The 25801-nt window shown below is 28.7% G+C and overlaps 2 protein-coding genes across 2 annotated transcripts in view; one reads left to right on the top strand and one right to left on the bottom strand.

Annotated features, from left to right (window-relative positions):
* Positions 1-323: 323 nt before the first annotated feature.
* LOC123301338 (dnaJ homolog subfamily C member 8) lies at positions 324-2090 on the top strand. Its single transcript, XM_044884079.1, has 4 exons — positions 324-458; positions 585-905; positions 1003-1242; positions 1486-2090. The coding sequence occupies exons 1-4, from the start codon at positions 378-380 to the stop codon at positions 1612-1614; spliced, it is 771 nt and encodes a 256-aa protein (XP_044740014.1). The 5' UTR covers positions 324-377; the 3' UTR covers positions 1615-2090.
* A 7268-nt stretch (positions 2091-9358) lies between these two features.
* Positions 9359-25801, bottom strand: part of LOC123305822 (serine-rich adhesin for platelets-like) — a 233997-nt gene continuing 217554 nt past the window's right edge. The window contains exons 6-10 of the mRNA XM_044887655.1: positions 13054-13265; positions 12461-12910; positions 12205-12398; positions 11318-11526; positions 9359-10871 (exon numbers count right to left, since the gene is read on the bottom strand). Of these exons, the coding sequence (XP_044743590.1) occupies positions 10729-10871; positions 11318-11526; positions 12205-12398; positions 12461-12910; positions 13054-13265 (1208 nt within the window). The 3' untranslated portion in view covers positions 9359-10728. The remainder of the gene's footprint in view (positions 10872-11317; positions 11527-12204; positions 12399-12460; positions 12911-13053; positions 13266-25801) is intronic.

Below are 25801 nucleotides of genomic sequence, written 5' to 3' on the forward strand. Positions count from 1 at the left end.
AAATCCTTGAACGGATTTTTAACTGATTGTAAGTTTTATGAGGTAAGTAAATATTATGAGTATTGTTATTACATTTAATAAATTGTTTTGGAAACTATGCTTCGACAAAAAATATGCATGCTTTATTTTTTTTTAATACTGGTAATCGACCGGCTATCTGCTAGCGAAATACAGAAGTATAAGGAAGAAAATTGAGAAAATTATTTAACGCTTAGTTTACTAAATTTATACTAGATGGCAGTAAAATCTATATGGAATTCGTACGATCGTTATGACAAAAGATGTCGTTGAGTGAAATTTAAAATGATGAATAAATGTCATGTGAAGAAGATGTTTATTTTACCATTTGACAGACAAGAAGCCAATTTCGTTTCGAAATGGCTTCTATGGCAAATGATATAAATAAAAGTGATAACATTGCGCCAAAAGAAATTGAATTCAATGAATATTACACAGAGGTAATTAAATGACTAAAATTAAATAATATCTTTATGATTTCATGATAAAAGCATAAAGATTAACTGAAACAAGTTTCTAGGTTAAGTTTTGAATACAATTTTTGTAAACGATTTATGATTATTTAGGTAAAAGAAATTGAGAAAAGAGATTCCGTCCTAACACCAAAACAACAAATAGAACGTTTATTGCGTCCGGGTTCAACATATTTTAATTTAAATCCATTCGAAGTTTTACAAATCGATCCTGATACACCTATCGATGAAATTAAAAAGAAATATCGTCGTTTTTCAATTTTAGTTCATCCAGACAAAAATCAAGACGACGCAGAACGAGCACAACAAGCATTTGAAATCATTAACAAAGCATGGAAAATTTTAGAATGTGATGATACAAGACGAAAATGTCTTGACGTTATTGACGAAGCGAAAGGGCGCACAGATTTAATGGTAAGTATATAAACTCTTTATTTACATCAATCAAAGGGGTAGCTGCAAAGAAAGTTTAATTTTTCATAAAAAAATTTTACTAATAAATTTTATAAAGATTGCAGAAAAACGGAAAAAATTAAAAAAAGAAGGCAAAAATCCAGTAATACCTGAAGATGATCCGGAAAAATATAAACATGCTGTATATGTGTTAACCATGAAATTATTCGCAGATATGGAGCGAAAACGTCGTGAATTACAAATTAGAGATCAAGAAGAGCGAAAACGAAAACGGGAAGCAGAAATTGAAGAAGAGGAACAAAGGAATTTAGAAAAAGAATGGCAGAAAAATTTTGAGGTAATAATTTATTTATCGGCAAGGATATCATACACAAACATGTCACTATCTTATTTTATTAACTGCACCCCAAAAAAAGGCCAAAGATAAATGGCCATCTAAATAAAAAATTTGTGGTAAACTAATATGGGTGGATGTGACAAGTATTTCTTCGATTCAGAAATTTCATAAAATTTCTCCTTTACATTTCGCAATATTACCCACTTTAATTTTTTGTTAATTTTACAATATCTATCTTTACAGGAATCACGACAAAATCGTGTAAATAGCTGGCAGAATTTCCAAGCAGGATCATCAAAATCAAAAAAAGATAAAACCACTAAAAAATTAAAAACGTTTAAACCGCCAAAATTGAAACCGGAATCAAGATAATGTAATTAATTCTACAAATTTCACAAATTTTTCTGTAAAATGAAAAAAAGCTCCTCTCACTCCTTTGAATTGTTGTGTGTGAAATTAAAGCTTTTAGATTATGTATAAAAAATATTTTAACGATATATTTTCTGTAAAATGTTTATTAACCACAACCAAAAATTAAAATTTGAAAAAATGAATCAAGTGTTCAACGGATCTAATTGACATAGATAGAAGTTTCTTTTACAATGGGGCTAACAGGTTGAGACACCCTGCAAAATTTTTGAAACAGCTTGGTGATTTCATGGAATACAATTTCCTGGCGCCAGTTTTTTAATTTCATTTTGAGTCGTATGGTTTAGATATTTCTACAATTGTAGGGCCTTTACCTATCAATATAGACGGTTTTGTTTCCCAACTCTGTAATTAATTTTGGTGTTAATGGTGTATCATCACATATCAAATCTACCAGAGAATGTTGAACAAAGTCAATACACAAAATGTAGATGAAATTTTTATTATTTTCATCGCCATTTATTGAGTTGTATTTAAATTTAATATTAGATACATTTTGCCGATACAAGCATGTTTACTGAATAAATTAACGCCCCTCACTTTCATTTCATACTGACAAACTTAACGCCACCGATAACTTGTCTATTGTAAATAAAGTGAGCGCCTGTAAATAAAAAGTAACGCAACCATTGTCGGCTAAATGAACCTTGTTAATATTAAATAAATGTCATTTCAATGCTATAATTTTTATTGTACAGATAAATGTTGACTCTATCAAATTGTCTTTGTTTTCAAAATTTTTAACGAATGAAATAACTTGAATTTAAAAAAAAAGATTAACTTGAATTCATTTTTATTTTAATTACAATATTTATTTTGAACGAATGGCACTACAAAATACAGTAAATATTCGTACATCATGCTTCCTTTTGGTGGAAATTTATTCAACGTGACAAAGAAATATCACTTATATAGTTACATCGCGATAGAAAATCTCCTAGAAGGCGATTTTTTAAAAAAATTTTTTTTTAATTGATTTGACACCTTTCTTGCGTATTAGAATGATTAATAGCACGAACTTGCGTGTACCGTATGCCACATTTCACTCTTCCGTTCGAACTTGTACGTTTATTGACTGTATAAAAATTTTGTACTTTTTTTTACATATTATTTCGTGATTTTATATATTTTTCATTTAATATATTCTATATTAATCTATAATGTATTTTCATTTATTGTTAAAAAAATTATCTAATAATAAAGATAGTTTTTACTACATGTTGTATTTATTCTTTATTGGCCTTTCCATTTTTTACACCGTACAGCAATTGGCACCTAAGTTCTTATTTTGAAATTGAATAGCAAAATTGAGACTAAAATAGCTCCGTATAGTTAGCAGATAAAATTGTTATTTTTCACTCAAACTATTTCCATTCATTTGGGAATCGTTTGGGAGGATTTGGGAATATAATCTTAGAATTTGGGAATTATTAGTTTTCCTGTAATTAATGATTCTTTTTTCAGCGTATAGTTAGCAGGTAGGAAATTAAATCCACTTAATTTTTATGTTATTCGAAAGGAAATCATTTGGGAATTACGATAAACACGGTTTCAGAGTTTGGGAATGCATAATTAATTAATTACACCTATTTTTTAGTTGATTGATAGGTTATGTTAATTAACCGTACACCTGAACCATTAATTGTTATATAGCAGTATGGCGCCAATATTCAAATATTACTGAATAATTTATTTTATAATTTATGTAAATGTTAAGTTTTATTTTGCCTTAAAACTGTTCTTATTCAATTGGAAATCGTTTGGGAAGATTTAGGAATATATTTTTATTATTTAGGACTGATTAGTTTTCATGTAATTAACTAGTTTTTCAAAGCGTATACTTAGAAGGTAAAAAATTAGATTTTCGCCATTTTTACGTTATTTGATAATAGTTTACATGGAGACTAATCTAATTAATTTGGGAATCACATTAAACACGGTTTCATCATTTGGGAAAGTATAATTAATTTATTTATTACATTTATTTTTTAGTTGATTTTTTGTTGTTATATTAATGGCGGCAATATTCAAATGTTACTTCATTTACAATAATTTTGTTTTTTAATTTATGTAAATGTTTATTTGACATTAAAACTATTTTTATTTAATCGGGAAATTTTCAAAGATCAGGAATCGTTTGTGAAGGTTTGTTTGAAGTGTTTTGGGAGTGATTAATGTCAAAATATTCAGATTTTGGAATTTTATTATTTGGGACTGATTAATGTCAAAATATTCAATGGATATTTTCTATATGATCATTTGTATCATTTTTTATGTAGGTGCAGATTAATCCTTTATGCGAAATTACTTTCAAATTTTTCTTATTTTTATTAAAGATTAATAATTCGTCCAATAAAAGAAGTGTTAATTAAGAAGTGTGAAGTGTGGATAAGATGTGGATAGGAAGGAAAATTATCGATAGTCTAACTGTTTATTCTAATAAAGATAAATAAATTGATCATGAAATAAAAACTGCATTTGTATTGATAAAATTGTAAATAAAATATTTATTCTCTTATAGTAGGTACAGGTACAAGCTAGCGTAGGAGGTATTTGAAATGTATTTAATTTGGTTTTCTTTTTGTACTATATAATTTCACATATTTGGTTGAGTTGGTTTGAGTATTTTACAGAGTTTTTAACTTGATATATACGTAAAACTCGAAAAATAAGTTGTACCCCGGTACCCCGGTATACGTAAAACTCGAAAAATAAGGTACACATCTTATACGGGTATTCAATTCGATCAAGTTTTCGGGTTCAATAAAAAATTCAATCTGATCCATAACTTACAAACAATAGCCGAGCACTTATTTTTTTTTTTGTAAATAACCGAATAGTTGAGACAGAGTTTTAATTTTTTTGCGTGTTTCTTCATTCCAATTTGAACAAAAAATGGTTTTTATGGAAAAATAAACCACTTTTATTGGATTTATTAGAAAATATTTTTCGAAGAGTGTCTTGATGACGTAAAAACAATTATAAGTTATAATTATTTTGGGTAAAACTTTTCAGTCCGTTTTTTCGTTAACTATACTGTTTTCGGCAAATGTTTCGAACAAAAATGTTACATTTTTAACCATAAAAACTTTCTAATTTAAAGTGTTTCTCTATCTGTTACCAATTACGGAGTAGATTGAGCTTTTCATTGAACTTGAAATCTTAGGTCAAGTTTATAAATATCTGCGTAAGATGTGCGCATATTCACCCAAAATGTTTTGTTTGAAGCTTTTTTTTATCGACAAAAGTTATTTATCGAGTTTCAAGTATATGCTATAAACTCTTTATATGAAGCAGGGATCAGGCGTACTTGAGTTTGCGAAATTATATCAATTAAAAACGGGAATGCATTAAACACCATATATTATCTATGCCAATATAGTGATAATATATCGTATTTTAAAATGAAGTATCATTTGAATATTGCCGCCATTAATATAACCACAAAAATCAACTAAAAAATAAATGTATTTAATAAATTAATTATACTTTCCCAAATGATGAAACCGTGTTTAATGTGATTCCCAAATTAATTAGATTAGTCTCCATGTAAATTATTATCAAATAACGTAAAAATGGTGAAAATTTAATTTTTTACCTTCTAAGTATACGCTTTGAAGAACTAATTAATTAAATGAAAACTAATCAGTCCTAAATAATAAAAATATATTCCTAAATCTTCCCAAACGATTTGCAATTGAATAAGAACAGTTTTAAGGCAAAATAAAACTTAACATTTACATAAATTATAAAATAAATTATTCAGTAATATTTGAATATTGGCGCCATACTGCTATATAACAATTAATGGTTCAGGTGTACGGTTAATTAACATAACCTATCAATCAACTAAAAAATAGGTGTAATTAATTAATTATACATTCCCAAACTCTGAAACCGTGTTTATCGTAATTCCCAAATGATTTCCTTGCGAATAACATAAAAATTAAGTGGATTTAATTTCCTACCTGCTAACTATACGCTGAAAAAAGAATCATTAATTACAGGAAAACTAATAATTCCCAAATTCTAAAATTATATTCCCAAATCCTCCCAAACAATTCCCAAATGAATGGAAATAGTTTGAGTGAAAAATAACAATTTTATCTGCTAACTATACGGAGCTGACTAAAATCTGATCTCTTTTCTCTTTTATTAGGTTGTCAGAAATGAAATGTTTAACGTTAGTAGTTTTGTATATACCGTGTGATTATTTTAAAAGTATCCTTAATAACTCTTGGCCTGATGTGGTTATTGTTTTGTGTGAAAAAAATTCGATTTAGATATCGAGGGGGAAGTTCAAAAATGGCACCAAGAAAATTTTAGGTTTCATCTCTAGAACCCCAGCTACCCCAACTTTGAAATTTCAAATGGCACCCCCTACCTTGTTATACCTCATTTGAAAGAGTATAAAATTCTCTATTCAACCATGGTAAAAAAAATGAAATCGATCGATTGGTTCTTGGGGAGAAAATATGTCACAGCATATTAAAATGTAAAATGAAGTAGGTATCTTTTGTCTTTTCATTCATTGAAAAAACAGCTGAGACTAACAGGTTAGGTTTATATATTTTTTACCCGCGGCGTTGACATTTTAGCATTAAATTCCATATATTTAAATTACTATATTGCCAGCACCCTATGTTCCTCTATGTGATGGACCACCGAAAACAAGCGAGACAGAACAAAAGTTTTGTGCGTAATATAAACATGCACCGGGATCGCGCCTTCTTCTATACGGCATTTACTATCGCGCCACTAATCGCAAAACAGTTAAGGTGCTTTAATAATTGAATGAGAGTCTGCACCGTGATGTTTTCGCTTGTACTTCCCACTTTGCTGGCACTATAGTATTTAAATAAATATTAAAATCTCATACGAATTATTTTAGAAATGGTGCATGTGATGTTAATATCTTGAGTCATTTTCCCTGTTGGTTTTTTGTAAAATTTTCGTTCTATTTTCTTTCAAAGCAATTTAAAAGTAATAATTTGGTCATGGAAAGCCTGGAAAAGTCAGGGAATTTTATTTTGGAAAAACATAAATTAATATGAGCGTCTAGAACAGATTTTCGACTTATTTTTCAACCCTAAAACCAGTCTATAAAATGAAAATTAAATGAATTATGAATTACTACTTACTTATATCAGATTTCACGAATAGGCTAGGATTGGAAGATAAAATTATATTAATCATGATGAATTTTTAATATTGAATTTCAGGAATACATCAGGAATGCAAAGCATAATTTAAAAAAACAAGAATATAAATTAAAAATTGATATTTTATTATAGTTATTTATAAATGTTTTTATAACATGATTGATATGTACATTAAAATACGAAGGTAAAAGGAGATCAAATCTACAATTTTATACTTTTTATATTATTTAGGAATATAAGATTCAATTTATTTTATTTGTTTATTATTTTAAGAATAGGAGAGGAAGACATTCAATTAATTACAAAAACAAAATTATTCAAGAAATATTATAGTGATCAGTCAATTATTTTTAAATACAATTGGCACACATTAAATATAAGTACAAATGTTTTAGGTGTATAGGTATTAGATATAAATGATAGCTACGAGCACTTTGCTGACGCAAGATCAAAGTAAAGCAATTTTGTTAAATCTTATAGACGTCGAACTAGGTAACTCAGTATTATGTTTACTAACCGATGAATTTGTGATATCTTTTCTTTCGAAAAACAGTTAACCTATCTTAAGAAAATCTGATACAAATATTGAATTAGTTTCACAGATTATAGTTTTTAATTTATATAATGTGTGATTAGTTTCGATTGAATTAATTTTGATTGACTTGAGTTGTTTATGGGTATTTCAAATCAGATCAATATGACTAAAGAAAGACGCAATTATTTTATCAGTAATTTGTAAATTATATCGATAATTAACCTTGATTAACGTTTGTAATTTCTTAAAAAAATATTTTTTCTTTATACCTAGTTCAAATAATTATTTTGTGCATAAAAGTCTGAGATTTGTTTATAAATAGTTTTTTACTGTGTTTAAGTTCTTCCTAAACCTCGCTGTCGCGAGATGCTCGTTTAAATTTGAGTAAAAAAGAGAGGTAGAAGGGTTCGGAGTACCTTTAATTTGGCTATTTGTATTGACAGTTTGACAGAAATTTTAACTTGTCTTAAATATACTATTTATATATTTAATCAAATTTAATTTTTACATTAAGTAATGTACGCACCAAAGAAAGTAAATTGAAAATGCTACATTTACGACAGAAAAACTCTTTTTTATTGAAAGCTCCCATTCTATACTAATTTCAATCTAAATTTGAGATTTTTGAGGCTTTTAAAGTGAATTAACTTAAAAAATTTGCATAAATTAAAAAGAATTTCAAATCAAGCGTACTTTTAACTTCTTAAAAATACCTTCATAGTGAAAAAATCTATAAAAAAAAAAATTGTTACGAAATCATCCTAGGAGTTCAATTTTAAAGAATTTTTCCTCTTAATAATATACTCTTTAGTACATAAAAACATACGATTTGAAAAAAATTCCTCTAATTGGAAATAAAATAAAATCAATTTTTCATTAATTAGAGGATTGTCTAAATTTTCCGAACCATTGAGACACAATTAAATGGAAATACATATCAAAAGAAAAGAAAATTCGTTGTTGCCATATTTATTTAAATTATTAATAAAATGTTCGACCTAATATACAAAAGTCGCAAATGTAGGTACGGATTACTATACATTGCTAAATCATGGGCCAAACATATAACTAAAATACTTTGCCTTCTAAATATAAGTTTGGAAAAAAAATTAAAAAAAAGGCTTTTATCTTTTAAATAAAGCATTTAAAAAATCGCCTTAAAATTGAAAATCACTCATTAGAAAGAAATATTCCGTGTCGCTTTTCATTTTCAGACATTCATAGATAACAAAAATCTTCATGTAGAATTTTATTTTTGGTATACATATATTAGAAGTAATCGAATAATATAGAATTAAGTCGAAGAAAAAAAGGTTTAGTCAGAATTTATTTAACGATTAACGTGACTGTGATATTTTTTCAATTCCTTATCAATCTAAATTAGAATTTTCCTTTTTTAAATTAATATATGTTAAATGAGACATCATTTGGGTCAAAAACTACAAAAGTCCATTTTATTTCAAAAATATAAGAACCCATAAAATAAAAATATTCAAAATGACGATCTTATTTCAGCTTTTTACATTATAAGAGCAGCAAGCATTAATTAAATACATATAGGCTTATATGATTTTTTTTCGTTGCTTGCTAATTGCTTTTGCTATTGATAGCCGAAATTGATCTACCAAAATTCGAATATTTTTCCTTCATTTTACTTATCTTTATTAACCTTTTATGAGTCCTTAAAGGATATCATTTTTGAAAGAAAATGAATTTTACTAATCAGAGAACTTACTTTAATTTGAATATTAATTATAATAAAAGTGTTTCTAATATTGATACAATTGATGCCACATTATTATGTGTCGAATACATAATTTTAAAACCAAGGTTTTTGCACAAACCAATGGCAGTGATCAATTTGAGATTTATTTACAGGACAACATACACAAATATTTTATAAAAATATATTTATAAAGCCATTTATATAATATAATTAATTTTAACATCATTCAAAATACACTTATAAAGAATTTTTATGTTTTTTATTTTTAAATACATACCAACAATTTTTATTAATTATTTCAAATCTTATAAGTAAATTTAATTGGAAGTAGATACAGAATTCTACAAATGGAATTTCAATTATAATACTACAAAATTCGGCAATGTTCAATTTCCGGATTCCCATTCAGATTACTAATTTTCAACCTCAAGGCCTGTAGTCTGTTCCAGTAAGTTTCATATTATGTTGAATCATTCTCTTTGACTGTGATCCATGGACTGAGGATTCAAAATCCCCATCTATAGTCGATGGATTAAGAATGGCAGAATGTTTTAAGCTTTTATATTTAAGTTTATGAATTTGGTAGAACCTATAAAGCACATGCAGTACTCTAGTAAAAAACTACCAAAGCTTTTCTCTTGAAAGAAATTGGAAATCAATCAGAAAGAATCGGATATACAATTTTCCCAACATTCCTATTTAAAACCAATTCGTTTTTGTAGGCCATAACATTATTACATATTCCTTATACATATGGGCTACGATTCTAAAATTCCGTGTAACATAAAATAATATGAAACTTGCTTTTAGCTCTTCATATAAACTGTCGTCATCAAAAGAGCTTATTAGGTAAAATTATCACCAAATCTATTCTACGAAGAAATAAACTTTTGTGGCATTAAACATTTATTTTAATTCTATTTGTAGAAATCTATGCTACTTTCAATTTGGTTACAAAATTATTCAATTACAACACATGTACATTAATAATTTTGAATCACTTTGTTATGTTTAAAAAGTGACAACAATATTTTTAGTACTTTTGGATTCAGCTCAAATTCCAGTGTGCAAATATTATAATTATATTTTACAATGAAATCAATCAGTTTATAGAAATTGAACCTGATTGATAATAAGGAACACAATTTTGAAAATACACAATAAATGTGAAGAGAGGGGGTATAAAACTTATTTACTTACAACTAGTTTAACATTTATATAAAGAGATTTTTTGAACAGTTATTCTAGAAGGCATCAAAGAGAATAGGATAGAGACAAAATAACTTGTAGTCCTTGGAAAGCAACGTTAGTACATAAGCATAAAAATTATAGATTGTTATTATCATTCTTCTGTACTGCACCGAGATTCGTATTGCAAACCGTATCTCGTTGATTCCACAACTGCAAAACCTGCTAACGTTTCTTTTAGCAAAAAAACTTTCCCCTCTATCCGATTCTTTTTGGTTTGGGCATCTTATTATAAAAATGCCTCTAAAATATAATTTCCTTCACTTTCCAAACCTGATAAAAATTCTTGTCATTTCCAAATTGGCCACTCGCATCACATTTTTTTAGATAAAAAAATCATCACTATCCTCAGTAATTTCATAAGCAACATTAAAATATGCTTTCTGCTAGGAAATACGATTTTCTAATGATGCTCGTAATGGTACACATCCTTCTACCCAAAAATTGGGTCGATTTAACATATCTTGCCACAATGTTAGTTCTTTACCAGTTGCATCCATCCAATCAACGGATTTTCCATTATTTTTTCCTAAAATTTCAATTTTAAATTATAGAAATTTAATTTCATAAAAACGAAATTAAAAACAGTTAGATGTACATACTCGTTAAATTTAGTCCCATAAGATTGAGACAATTTTCTACAATTAAAATTAGAGATCGAAAATTAAGCTTTTTTAGTTTTCATTAACTATATTAGCATTTACATCTAAAGTACTAGGTATTCTTTTACGAATTACATAATATTGTTTTTTTTTTTTTTGCACTACTCATCTTCGAAGAATATAAATAATTTTAAGTCCATTTTATAATTAATACAGTTTTTTTTTATGAGGCATAATCTTGATTATTATTTTCAAACAATTTAAGAGTTTAGAACATAGTTTTCTCAACATAGTGGAGGATTGTCTCGATAATAAAGCCGAGAGTGGCATAAGGTATCGATTTGAAAGAGACATTAATTATATAATAACGTACCTGTACCTAAAGAGAATCGCACACCGCCTAAAAATTCATTGCTTGCCAGGCGATCATGATCCCATATTGTTAGCTCCAAGGATCGTTCAGCTAATTCTTGTAAACTAACGTCATCGTATATAAATGTACAATTCCATGTTGGATTACATGTTCGCCGTTGTATCGATGTCTTTTGTTTAGAACTTCGTCCCTTATCAGGTAAGAGATAACTGAAAATTAAAAGAAAAATTTAGTATATTCTATATTCGTGATTTATTCTATTCCATCACGAATTCGATCCGGAAGCACAAAAGATCAATAAAAGAATATCCTTTATCCTTTTTGAAGCGTTTGCAAAATTGCAGTAATTATTTTAATACTTATTTAAATAAATCGGAATTAATCGAGAATTAGTTTTCCCGATCAATCCTATTTAACCCGATTCGAATTATTACTAGGCTTCAATCGGAATGAAGAGTGAATTTTTTTGTTCCTATCTTCTATCATCAATTCTTAAAAGAACTATAAATAGATCAAGTGACTAAAAGGTTGTCTTGAACGTAAATCTGAACCCACTGGTGTTCATCAAATAGGAAATTGGAATTACTTTTTCCGATTTCAATGAATGTGAATTTTAAAATTTTCCCTATTTGTTTCAACAGGATATTATTTTTATTTTACGATACACTCTTCTTCAGAAGGTGTAGGCAGAATAGTTCTTCGATAAAGAATCTACTCTTTCATTTAAAAACAAAAAACAAAAAGGAACGTAATTTATTGGATTCAACTCGGAAATGGTCTTAAATTCAAAATCACAGCCATGAGAGTAGTCAAACTGCTCTTGCCGAATTAAATTCATTAATTAATAATTCGAGTCAAATTATTTTACAAAAACTAAAGGTACTTACGTTTTACAAAATGGATCTGAAGTACCATTAGCTTTGACAGCAGTTAAATTCTTTGCTTCTTTGATTAAAATATGTAAAGCACCTTTGGAACGTTTGCCTTTTTTCGAGACAGCCATATCGGGTGCAGGCGGTACAAACTTCAAACCAACAATAATGTCACCTTTGTATGACATTAAATCGTCATACGGCTCCGTCTAAAACCAAAATCGAGAACATTAGAAAAGAGAAGAAAATTTTAAAGGATCTTTTTACTTACTCGCTCTTGTAATGTGTACCATTGTGGTGTAGGATCATCGAAAACTTTATTTTCTAAAGCCATCATGACTTCACCCAAGAAATCATTACGTCCAAACATGTCCGAATGCCAAACGGTTAGCCATAACGTTCGTGTTTCTAAACTATTTAATGTCATATGGAATTTTAATGTTTCATCAAATATCGGATTTAACGTATGCTTTTTCACTTTTGTTTTTCGTTTACCACTCTTCGATTTATCGGGTAATAAATATACTTTAACGTATGGATCGGATCGATTACGTTTTGTATCGACTGGTGCCAGATCACGACACTGTTTCACATGAATTTCAAGTGCACCAGCTTTATAATTATATTGCAAACCAAATTCAACTTGTCCTCGAACAGTCACATGGCCGTATCGACCATCGCCAGCTCCTGAATATACGCTGGCTAATGAATCAGATCGTCCCTGTAAATAATAATCAAAATTATTAATTTTGAAACAGATTTATACTAGTCAGTGAAAATGAGCTCATCCATAAATTTTTTTATTTTATTCTGAAAAGTTTAACACAACGGCAATGTTAAGTAATTAAAAATTTTTATACACACCCCAAGTGTTGAAAGTCCAGATTTACTTTGATGTATAGCCACAAGTCGATCGATGTCATCTTCTGTCGATGCTGGCCATTCAGCACTTGACACCGAACTATGACCTCGAGATCGATTACTTGGTGCTGGACTAGGTGTTGCACTTTTACTGCTCCCGCTTCGTGGTCTGATCAATAATGGTGATGTATTTAATTCTGATAAACTAATATCATCTGGAAAAAATAAAAAATAAAGTTTAATTATTGTTCCCCAAATGCTCACTTGATTTAAAAACGATCTAAGAACATTTTGTTTCTTTAAATTTCTCTCATAATGATAAAAATGTTGTAAATTATGGCTCGGAAAAATTGACTAACTTAAAATCAAAAGAAGACAGTCAGTTTACAAAAGTCTAAACGCTTCTAGTTAAAACGGGTTGGTTTTGGCCTGGTCGATACAATTAATTTAACTAGAGAAAATATTTATAAAATAATTGATATAGGTGGTTACACCACCTATATCAATTATTTTGTAAGTTTAAAGTACCTATGCATAAATTCTAAAAATAATATTATGACAGTTCTCTCGTAAAAGATATCGACTATCACTTCGATTTCCTAAGGTAGAAAATTAGTAGCGGTAGGGCCGGCTTTAGCAATCTAGGTGCCCCGGACGAGTCATGAATTTGGAGGTATACTTATTTGATTATATTTCAAATGTGTAGGTACCATATTTTATGAATTAATAAAAAGTAAAGTAATACAAGTATTTACTATCATTAAAATAACATATTTTACTCATTCATTCTTTAAACAATCTATCTATCTATATTGTCTGTCAGTCACGTAATCAAACACTTAAAAACCATATTAAAAAAATTAAAACTTTATTTTTATAGCTTTTTGACAAGCAAACACTCTGATAGGACTGGAAAAATCTAGGTTTTCTGCAACTTGATTTTCAATGGACTGGCCAAACTAGTTAATCTTGTTTGAGACATTGTAGACCGCAAGAACCTATACGGTTTTATCCATCTTTTTATTCAGCAGTGATATCCAGTTGTTCAGATCTCTTGAAGATTGTACTTTTTGTAAAAGTAAAATGTTTCGATAGGTGTTGCCTGACTGTCGATGTTACAAATCTAAAACTTTATCGCACCACAAATCTCCATCAATCTCAGATTTAAAATTGACCGTTAACTCTTCTTGCAATACAGAACAATGTCGCATTAATTCTTCTTTTTTTAATGTTAAACAAGAAATTCCACGTGAAAAGTATTGCATCTGTTGAAATTTTTCCTTTATATAGATATAAACACGGTGTCCATTAAAAAACTCGACTTCAAAAAAATTTTTTTTTTGGAGTTATTGATTTATCAGTAGTCTCTTCGCCCGGTCTACGTTTAATGCGTAGACCGGGCTTCTTAAGTGCGTTTATGGTTTGAAAAATGACTATGTATGAAGTTCGGATGCAAATTCAGTTGCTGTTACAATAGATTGTTCGAAACATGTTTGGCTAATACGTGAATTAATACGCTAAATTTAGTTTTCCTTTAGATTGATACGTATTCAAGTGGCTTAGTTGAGCTGGCACGTGCGGCGCTCTGGACAACCTGGCGCCCTCATCCCTTAAAGCTGCTAGTGAGGAGCGGATTCAAGATTTCGTCCAGGGGGGGATATTTGACCATCTTCCTCTTTTTTAAATATTTTTGAGATTTTTAACCATTTATTTTAAGTTAAAATATATAAAATGGCATTTTAATCCCTACGGGGTGATGGGGGGGGGGTTGAAACCCAAATCGCCTCCCCACCACACACTCGCCACTGGTTAGTAAAGTTTTTAATCTGATAGGTATAGTGAAATATTTCCTTGTTTTTCTATTCAACCACTGTCTATGAAATATTATGTAAAGTGTAATAATAAACATTGTTTATACGATTCGTACAATGTTATAAAAATTATTACAATCAAATATTGACATAAAATGTTAAGCTCAAAAGCACACACACAAAAATTATTGCCATATCTTCGCATTTATACTTTTAAAAACTTAAACAATAAAATTCAATTTATATGACAATCAAAATTGCTCCAATAAGTTTTCATTTAACTTATATAACAAATAGTTTAAAAACAAACATCACCTGTTGTGTTACTTGTGGTTAATGTAATAGTAGGTAATAATTGTATTGGATATAATTCGATAGTTTCGAACGCTTTATCATCGATTTTATATGAATCAGGAACATCAATTTCATCTAAACCACTATCAGAATCAGATGATTTTGCACTACAACCTGGCCTCTTTAATCGTGTACTTTTTCGATTGCTACATGTGTAGGTTGTAATTGAACTCTCTGATTCTTGTTTATAACGTAAAATTGCCGTCTCGATATCCATTTCAGATTTTGTGTCATCGCAACAGTTATTAAAACAACAAAATATTTTCCTTAACTTAGATGTTCGATCAAATAAACTTCCATTAGTGAATGTTGAATAATTATTTTTTAAATCATAGTCAGCAGTTTTATTAATATTGACTAACTTCGACATAATTTAATTAGAAAACACTCACACAAATTTAATTACAAAATAATTAGACCGAAGAATAATTAGCACCAGCCACCAAAGTACCCTGTCGCGTCACGTTTATTAAATGAAATTTAGAAAAATAATTACATATGTACGTATTTAAATTTGATAAGAATTATTCCGGTCAGTTTTGAATATATATATTTCCGGGCTATGTGTGAACACAGATACAATATACAAGATGTTTCAAGAGCAATGAAGGATGATAGATGTGGATAATTTTGTGGTAAATACCACAGTTCATAGCCATTCTTCTTTGAGCAATAGATTCCAAAACTACAAAGTACAAGCTTTCAATTGAGCTATTCTCTCGAAATACATTAAAGTAAATACAAATACAAATTTATTTGGTGTATACAGAAGACATGACACATGCAATGTTTTTTTTTGCTAGCCACAGGCTTCATGAAGAATTTTATCCTTTACTGAACGTCACTGTATTTTTTTTTGTGGTTTTTAGGGTTCTGTATCTTCGTAATTGTTATTTACGATACTAGTAGTATAACGGCGTTATCAACTCATATCTGCGAAATTTGCACAACGAGGTGCGCGTAACACGAGTTGGACAATCGCATAACGCCCGATATTACACGTATATCGTACAAAACTTAATCTACGCCTCTAAAATGTGAAAATAAATATAATTATTATTTAAAATTTGTCATGATTTATTGAGAAAAATAGAAAATTAAAAAAGTTACTACAGTAACTTGTTATTAGTTTACGTTTTGACACTAATTTGGTAACGCATACTGAGTGAGAAAAGTAATTCTTATCTCACGGGCGTAGATAAAAGTATGTATATATAAACCATGAATCAGTTTGTGGTTAATGATACAAACAAAAAACAGACAGAGGAAGTTTTCACTGTTTCCTCTAGCGGTTTATTCTAGGGGCTTAGTTGGTTAAGGAATAATAATAAGGAGCTTTTTTAAATGGTTGTAAAAACAGAAAATTTTAAATACTGATGTATTATTTTCTCTTCTTCTTGACACAAAAGGTGATATGTATTACCTATCCCTTAAAGCGTATTAAGCTCTGTATGCGGTATGCATAGGTTATCAGATTCGATTCTCACCGTCACAACAAACATTAATTTTACTAAGAGTTGTGTACACAGCCTCTCAAAATATTTGAGGAGCTGAAAAAATCATCGGAAAAGGTGGTAAACTAACTAACTATCTTCCTCTTTCATTTATCTAAGATCAACTTTTGCCTTTTGTTGTGTCACTCATGATCACAGTGAATCAGACTGTGATAATAATTTTAGTACTTATCATTTTTATGTTTCCATTAATGAAATTGTGCCTTAGAATCCTGTTTTCTCAAGTCGAACTCGCACTTAGCTAGTTTTTTTTATTCTTTTGATAAAAATAATATGTAAATATTTCTCCCTCACAAAAGGTAAATCAGAATTTTTACTATTAAAGTCCTTGACTAAATTTTAAACGAGGCTTTGATATTTGTTGTTATCAAAAATTTTTCCTGAGTTGTGATTAGAAGGTTTTGTAAAAACCTAGACGGTTTAATTAATATACTCATTAAAAGTATTTAAGAAAAATTTAAAAAACACAAAATTTTACCGAAATCGAATTTGAAATTTCTATTTGAAAAATAGTAGTTTCTAGTTTTGGAATCCACTGATCAAAAATTTTATCAACCCTTGCGGCTTTGTATTGAGAGTTGTAAGGGTGAGAAATATATCCAGCCCTTTTTGTAACAAATTTAGAAGCGTGCAAAAATTATTTTCATGCCTTTAAATAAATAAATTTAAAAATTAAAAATTTTCGTGGTGTTTTCATAAATCTATCTTTTAAACAGTAAAAGTAATTTTTTTCCAAACAAACAACTGAGTACCTATGTTTGAAACATATTTACATAAAGTCAATAAATTTATAAATCCATATCTCGAATTATTTAGACTTTGTAACTCGGACAAAATATTATTTCGCTGTAAGGTATTGATAGTACATTTTTACACTCTATAACTCGATTTTCAAAAAGCAGACTCTACTACAAATATATTTAAAAATGGTGCCTTTCTAAGTCGAAATTTTAGGAAATAAATCTTCTGAATTGAGAACTAATTGTTAAGTTGAAAACTCATTAACTCGAAATTTTTTGCATTTCCCTTGAGGCTTGAGTTATCGAAGTTCTACTGTATGTGCAGGGACTGATGAAACATTTGAAGGGCCCTAGGCCGAAAAGTACAGGGGCTTCACATGTAAGGGATCCCTTCTTATATTAAAGAAAAAAATATATAACCATCACGTGTAACATGAAAATTTATTTAAATTATATTGAAATAATTTAAACGAAAGTTTCTTTGTATGTTAAAATTTCTTTAATTATTCTGAATATCTGATTTTTACGGTAAATTTTACTTTTTATTTATTATAAGCACTGTGAGTTATGTAGTTTTGGAGATCAACGATTGAAGATCGCATGCTCGCTTATTCCATCAGCCATTTGCTGATTGATTTTTTATACATTTTTTTTTTTCATTTGATTGTTAGGGGCCCCCAGACACTCAGGGGCCCTGGGCTTGTGCTCAATCGTGCCAATTCATTAATCCAGCCCTGTGTATGTGTAACCTGTAACTAGTATCTTATGGTACGGAATACTAACTGTGCAAGACAACTTACAACATTAGATAATGTTCAAGTAACTTGGGTTTGTCTGATTTTCCATATTTATTTTTAAGTGCACTCGTTTGTGCGCTGATTCAATAAAATCAAACACATAGAAAATACTTTCTAAAAAAAAGTTACCCAATTTTCGTTTTATGTTAAAATCTCTTAAACTTAAACAAAACATAACAAAAGAAAATTTACATCATATAAAAATGATATAAAAAATTAAATTAATAATTTCAAAATATAGGTTTTATGATTTCCTTATTGCGATACGAGCGATGCGGTGTGCGGTGCGCGACTTGTATGTGTGAACCAAATGTAGTCATTTCATATACTTTTTGCATGAAGCATGACTATCTTTAGATCAGAGTACTCAGTAATAACGCGTACTACGTATGTGCTATGTATAGTATTATAGTAATTTCATGTAATAAAATTTGCTAGCTTTCGTAATATTTCAATCATTTATTTTATGTTGTAAAAAATAACAATGTTATTAAATGTATAAAATGATCTATTTGATTTAATAAATAGGAAAATTACTAATATGTTTGATTTAATAAAAGAAGGCAAGTATATACAAATTTGAAGTTGCGAAATCTTAGCAATTTTCTTACATAAATGACGCAACAATAATTATACTATTATTCCATTTTCACTAAATCACAAAAATTTATATATCTGACAGAGAGTAAGAACTCTATTTCTTCACGGTTTTCCGTGTGATGAATATCTAATAATCTTGGAATGATTTAATTGTATTTGCTAAATTTGCCTATTAATATATATAAATAATATGCGGCAAGTAAAATTATGGCACATTTAGGTAATAAAAAAATCTTTGAATCTTTGAGGTTTCCATTACTCACTTGAGTGGAAAAATATTACTAGCTTGATACCACCGCTTTATAGCCTCCACATCTCTTGATCTCTTTAAGGAATTATTTTACGCAGCTAAAAGATATGCATAGTTTTCAATTTTTTTAATTGTAAAATAGTCAGCATTGACCATATTAGAAAAGGTGGTTCTGAATTGTTTGACATTTACTATTTTAAATCTTTATAGAAACCTTTAATTTATGGTTCAAAATGATGATCATAGATCTGCACCATCTATAATCACCATTTTGAACCATAAAGCTTTTCTGTCCATACGGTGTCTCTTTTGAGTTTAAATCTATAAGATTTACACGTACAGCTTGGAAATTAGACGAAATTCTTAAAATTATTGACAATATTTCGTTCTTCGTACAAGAACATTAAAAAAACTTTACCTACCATAAATTTTAATTTAAGTAAAATATGTCCTGTCTACTTTCCGCTAATTAATGAAATGAATAATTTTAATCAAAATTGAATCAGCTGCAATAAGTAATTAAGAAATTTAAAAAGTGAAAAAAAAAGATTATGTAGTTGGAGTTTTAGTTGCTTAGTTAAAACAGAGAATCAAGTATCTATCTGTTTAGGTTAATAAATTAATTATTATCTATAAAATGTATCTGTTGAAGGTAAACCAGATTTGAGATTTAATTTTGGAATTCACTTACTTCAACATTATACTTAGTGAAAGTAATTTTTTTTTTTTTTTTTTTTTACATAACATAAGAGCACTGACAACAAGTCAGTACTTACCTAAATCATGTATTTATTTTTACTGTTATTATTATTATTCAGAAAAAGGCCTTCACCTTCTATTAGTATTGATAAAATACGAAAAAAAAAAAAGAAATTTATTATTTTGCATACAGGTATACCGACGTAAGAAAAATATTATTATACACTACATTTGTTCGAATATTAAAGCTGTTCACTATTATATAATTGACTAAGAACAGGCCCGTGGACACGAGGGGGGAATTGAGGGTCAAATCCCGTTACCATATAAATTTAAATTTACAATATAGTCTTGTAAATGCAGATATCTATGAAACGCATTCCACTGTCTAGTCAGCTGTTCAAGCTGTTTCGACATGTATTGATTTTTGATTTTGTCTAAACACCACGCATGGAAATTATTGAAAACGAAAATGTGATAATCAAATATAAGGCTCGTGTCAAACAGGCTTAACGCTCGAAGCTCGAATGTACAAATTGATTAACTTGAAGATTATTTCTGAATCACAAGCTACACAGCGTACATTGATTGGTTTCGGACACATTTACGGGATCGATTTATGAACCATCGCAATATTTTATTAAATTTTGCTTGTCTCTTCAATTTTGCATGACGATTTCTGTAACATCTGAGTAGACGAAGTAAAATCTTGGCGAAAACGCCTTGCAGTACAGGACGTTAAAAAGTCGAAGGACTCGGTATTTGCAATGAAGATGCGTTTCCAAATGTCTGCCAAATGTGTTTACCTGTGACACCAAGGACGAATGAACACTTCTTTTTTACTTTGCGTCGTTTCAAAGTATACCTTAGATATACAATGTCTGAAGATGGGCTAAACGATTCACCATCGCTCAATATACATCGCCATGTAGAAGTCAATACGTACAATGTTTTGGAAAGGTTTTTTTCTGTACCTCGGAGAATTTACTTATTGAAAAGTAGTAACTGAATTACACATTTCAAATGTGACATTCTGACCTAATAAAAGTTCTCTCACTTGAAAAAATAGTTTCTTGTTTTTATTGACTTTATGACCTAACATAATGAACAAAAGTTTGAATCATCCAATCCTTCGGTTGGAAGCGAGTTCTAACATTAAGTAGCAGAAATTTTTCGTACCAAACACAGAAAAATACACTAAGCCTCCAAACTTCAAATTGAACAAAGTAATAATACATCGGTGTCCGAATATCTGAAAATGGGTTGGGTAGAGAAAGCACTTCTAAGAGAATGAAAAACATATATACTCTGCGTCACAAAATCTGTATTGAACAAATGTAAAAAAGGTGCCATACTTCTTTCTCTAAAATATAGGTATTTGGTGATATACTTATCAACAAAATCTTAGAACTTTTACTGATTTAATAAATAAGGATTATCAACTTGTGCAGATTTTGTGACGCATAGATAGTATACATGTTTCGATATTTTTAAGAATATTATTGAATGATATCAAAATTAAGTTTTGCGATTCCCGAAATTTTAAAGACTTTCAACTTTAAAATTATTTTTTTGTGCTTTTTCTTGAAGTTTGTTCTATTTTTAACAAAAAAATAAAATGTATATATCAAAAAGTTAAACAGTGTTGTAGTTAAACAGTCAACACATATTATTATAATATTTTTAGTAAACTGGTAGGTATTATTATCTTTTATAAAATTGAAATGAGACAAAATTGAATACAACATCTCCTATTTCATTTCGTTTAAACTTTCAGAATATAATTTTATAAAAAAAAATCAATATGTTTGATCAATTTAAAGATCTCTTTTTGAAATTTTAATTCAATTAAACGAATGACGACCAAATGTTCATTCAATCCAATATTTCACCCACTCGTGAACAGGTAATTTAAAAACAAAAATTATACAAAAAAGTCGGGTGTGTCCGTCCATATACGCATTTTTTGAATAATGTAAATGAAATGCAGTTCATTAAAATATAGTCCAAGAGCAATAGATTTAAAATTAGTTATCTTTTAACAATAGTAATTCTTATTTTTTAAATTAAATTTTAGCATGAAACAAATGAAGATAACAGCTGGTGGATTTATTAATTTTAATAACTTGAAATTTTAAATTACACAAAATACGACTACAAAAATCATATTCTCTGAAGAGGTATATGTATCTATCTACTATAGGGTGACTTTGGGCTGAAATTGGATAAATCTGTAGAGTTGGCGAAAAAATGTCCGTGTTCCATTGTAAGTTTTTCCCGCAAATATGGTGTAAAATTTTTTATCTCATTATCATTTTTCTTTTCAAAATTGGAACAAAGCTGTATATCAGATATATTGGGTGGCATTAAAACCATAGAAGTAATAACATAGAACCGTAATGTGGCCATTCAAACGATTGATCGTTATAAGGAAGAACCTAAAAAAGTACGCGTATAGCTGTCTTCGTCTATCTTATATTACCTCTATGAAATACATAGACATGCACGTGTTTAGTTTATACAATAATTCAAAATATTAATATTCGCGCTTTGTCAGGCTGCGAGACAAAAAGGGAAGACGGTCCCTTTTTCGGCCTCTTTTTTAACAATCAATAATTCACTAATTGCGCGAAAGACACATATTAATTAACGCGTATTTTTCAAACACCAAATTCTACAACTTTGTTCAGGAGAAATATTGCCATTGTAAAACACTCTGATCGAGTTAATCCATATTTTGTGGTTTAGAAAATTGCAATTATCTGTGTAGATATCAGATAAAATATTTCAACTAATGATAAATTCGAATATTTAATGCACCTTTGCGCTTAATAAATTTTCCACCTTTAGTAATAATACCGACAACGTGAGTTTGCAAATTTCGAAAGAGTGTAAAGCTGAGGTTCAATGGTGCAAAGATCATTTTCCAACTTTTGGCACTTGTAACTGTTCTGCCATTATTTTTTATGCATTGCGGTACTAAAGATTTAGCTATAGCTTAACATAAATATTAGAAAAAGACAATAAAATCGAAAAGTCGATTTGCATTACCACTCGGGTTAAAGTTAAACTTTCATTTTCTTATTAACAAATTAACAAACATACCTTTATTAATCTTGCAAAAGGCAGGTGATGAGAATCAATATCTACATGTAGCCTGATGGCTCTTAGACTATACATCTAGATAGCATGTTATATTTCAATTAGTTACAAAATGATTTCAGTAAAACATGTTTTATGTTTAAATTAATGCTCTATATGTTATGCTAGCAGTTAGTAAAGTAGCATTTGATATTCAAAAATTTAAATTAAATGAAAAATAATTAAATAAATTTATTTAATTAGAGCATTTCAATAAATATAATCAGAAATAAATCAATAATAAATTAATATTATTAATAATTAATAAAATGTGAAATTTTATTAATATTAGTAATTAATTATAAACAATATATTTTATTTAACATTCATTATTGTTCTTGTTTAACCCTTAGTTAGCAATGTGTAGTAAAATCATGAAGAACCTGTAAGGGAGATACTGTAACATTTAGATCGTGCGCATGAAATGAAATTTTTGGTTTAGAATCCAAAGAGTTTATATACATTGAGAACACGAGGGATCTGATAGCCTATAAGTGGATGCGATATGATGAATGAGAGTGTCTGCTATTATATTTGTTTTGTAAAAAGAGATTATATACAGTTTTGTAATATTTTTTCTGAAAAATGAAAAATGTATTGTGTTTGTTATGTAAATAAAGTTTCTTTTGGCCTTTATAATCTTTGAATAACTTTTAATGTATTAAATAATATTCCATAAATCGTTTTTTAACTATTTACTTAATAACAATAATGTTTAAACAAAATGAGCCAATGACATATATATTAGACAAGGACACAGGGAAACTCACTGGCAGTCTAGTTTTATAAACTCTTTTAATGTGACAATTTTTTTAAGAGAGTATGTTTATTGCAAAACACTTTTAAATGTAAATATTTTATTATAGGAATCATTTATTGGTCTCTACAATCGACTTGTTTTTGGTACATCAAAAAATTTACTTGAAGTGTCTTTTGTAAATATTATACTATTCTTTATAAAGGTTTTTTTTTTTTTAATTAAATATCGAATTACAAACTACTTGTGTAGAAAATAGTAAGAAGTTTTTATTTAAAAGAGAATTTTATGACAATTTGTGTGATATATGATACCAGTCAAATGTAGCACAGCTTCGTAGGACAGCGTGATTCCGATATAATTAATACTGGGAAAATCATCATCAAATCCAATCTTTGGTCAGATTATTATTTACTTATCTTGCATCAAATGATTTAATTGCCCCGTATTGCCAATATCAGCCGACTTTTTATCGTTTGGAAAAAAAAATTTAATTAACCTACACATAAAATAATCATATACGACATGCAAACGTCGTCGAAACGCCAGAATTGATCGAGTCCTCTTAAAAGTAAGCACAAATAATACCATCGAAGATTTCAACTGTAACAACTCATTGTAACAGAAAGGATTATGAAAAAAATTGAAGCATTCATCAGGATGACGAAAGTATAATGTTCGAATTTCGAGGAGTGTGTAAGATTAGGTTAGGAGTGTGTAAGATTAGGTTATTAAATTAATTTTGTTGCGTCAGCGGGAATCGAACCCGCTATCCTAAGCATACCGCGGACGGAATTGGTTACGCCTTAACCGACTAAGCTAATAGGGCGACTAGGATTGTGTTTCTTTGCCTTTATATTATTATGGAAATTTTAATGGTTTTTGTTGCATACAAAAATTTAATTTCACAATTTTCACTTCAATCGTACGAGGTTAAACGGGACCGAAGATTCTGCCCTATTTGTACAAAATATATTTTTCCATATAATATGTTGTAAGCTTAAAAAGCGCTGATAATTATGAATTTAAACATGCCTGTTAAAGGTTGATAATAATATATTTTCTATCGTACTCGTTTTTGACTTACTTTTCCTAAGATATGTCGACCTAAAATATTTAGAAGAAGTTTGTACCATAAAGTCTTTGATGTATACTTATATTTATACAATTTTAATATAGTTACGCATAATTAGTTGCCTATAATAAAGGAAATTATATTATCTTGGAAGTATTTAAAAAAATTTAATGTGTAAAAGAAATAAAAGAAATTAAAATACCAAAGTAATAAGAGTATTGATGAATTTATAGATAAGTTATACATAATAGCTTGGACAATTAAACATTAAAAAATTTGTCAGCGTAAACATAGGAATTAAATCTACTTACATAAATAGTATACTGTTTAATTTCAACTGAATGTGAATATAGGTTAAATCAGTATAAGTTGGCCTTCTTTTGTATCTCGTATTTGGAAAAGATGTTTATACATCGGGTGACTTTCAAACCTTCAGTTATATAAAGCTATTTATAACCACGAATCCGCAGTGTAAACAAACTTTTATGTCATTGCAGTCTATATGTCACCGTAATATTTAATTTCCGCCAGATTGTAAACTGACTTGAAAAATTTTAAATTGGATTGTTTCCATAACTGACCTACAATTATCGATAAACTTTAAGCGTATTTTCTTTCGATTAAATGCAATAATGACATATTTTTAAGTCACATTTCCTCCAAAGCTAACGTTTTTCGAAAAATTGTTAGTTTTTTATGAGGATCAACTTTCTCATTTAAAGTGTCAATCTCTATCTCTTACCGTTCAGAAACTAAATTGGCTATTAAAGAAACCCAAAGAACTAGGTTCAATCTGATGCTCCCCAGTTCAGAACATCCCCATCAAACTCTAAAACTGCATTTGTTTAAGTTATTTTTAAATTGGTTATCTACAAAACGAGATAATTAGGTATATAGATTAAAATGGCCCACCCAGTATTGTATATAAAAGGTGTGTATTTGTCCACACTTTAATATTCTACATATACCTGAAGTATGCAAGTACATTGTTAATAAATAAGTACAAAAGCATA

The sequence above is a fragment of the Chrysoperla carnea genome, chromosome 1 (assembly GCF_905475395.1).
Source record: "Chrysoperla carnea chromosome 1, inChrCarn1.1, whole genome shotgun sequence".
Classification (NCBI taxonomy): Eukaryota; Metazoa; Arthropoda; class Insecta; order Neuroptera; family Chrysopidae; genus Chrysoperla; species Chrysoperla carnea.

Excerpts from the sequence above, each read along its gene's own strand:
- LOC123301338 (XM_044884079.1), top strand. The coding sequence starts at position 378 with ATGGCTTCTATGGCAAATGATATAAATAAAAGTGATAACATTGCGCCA. Across the intron at positions 459-584 it reads TCAATGAATATTACACAGAG|GTAAAAGAAATTGAGAAAAG; the intron begins GTAATTAAATGA and ends ATGATTATTTAG. Across the intron at positions 1,243-1,485 it reads AATGGCAGAAAAATTTTGAG|GAATCACGACAAAATCGTGT; the intron begins GTAATAATTTAT and ends CTATCTTTACAG.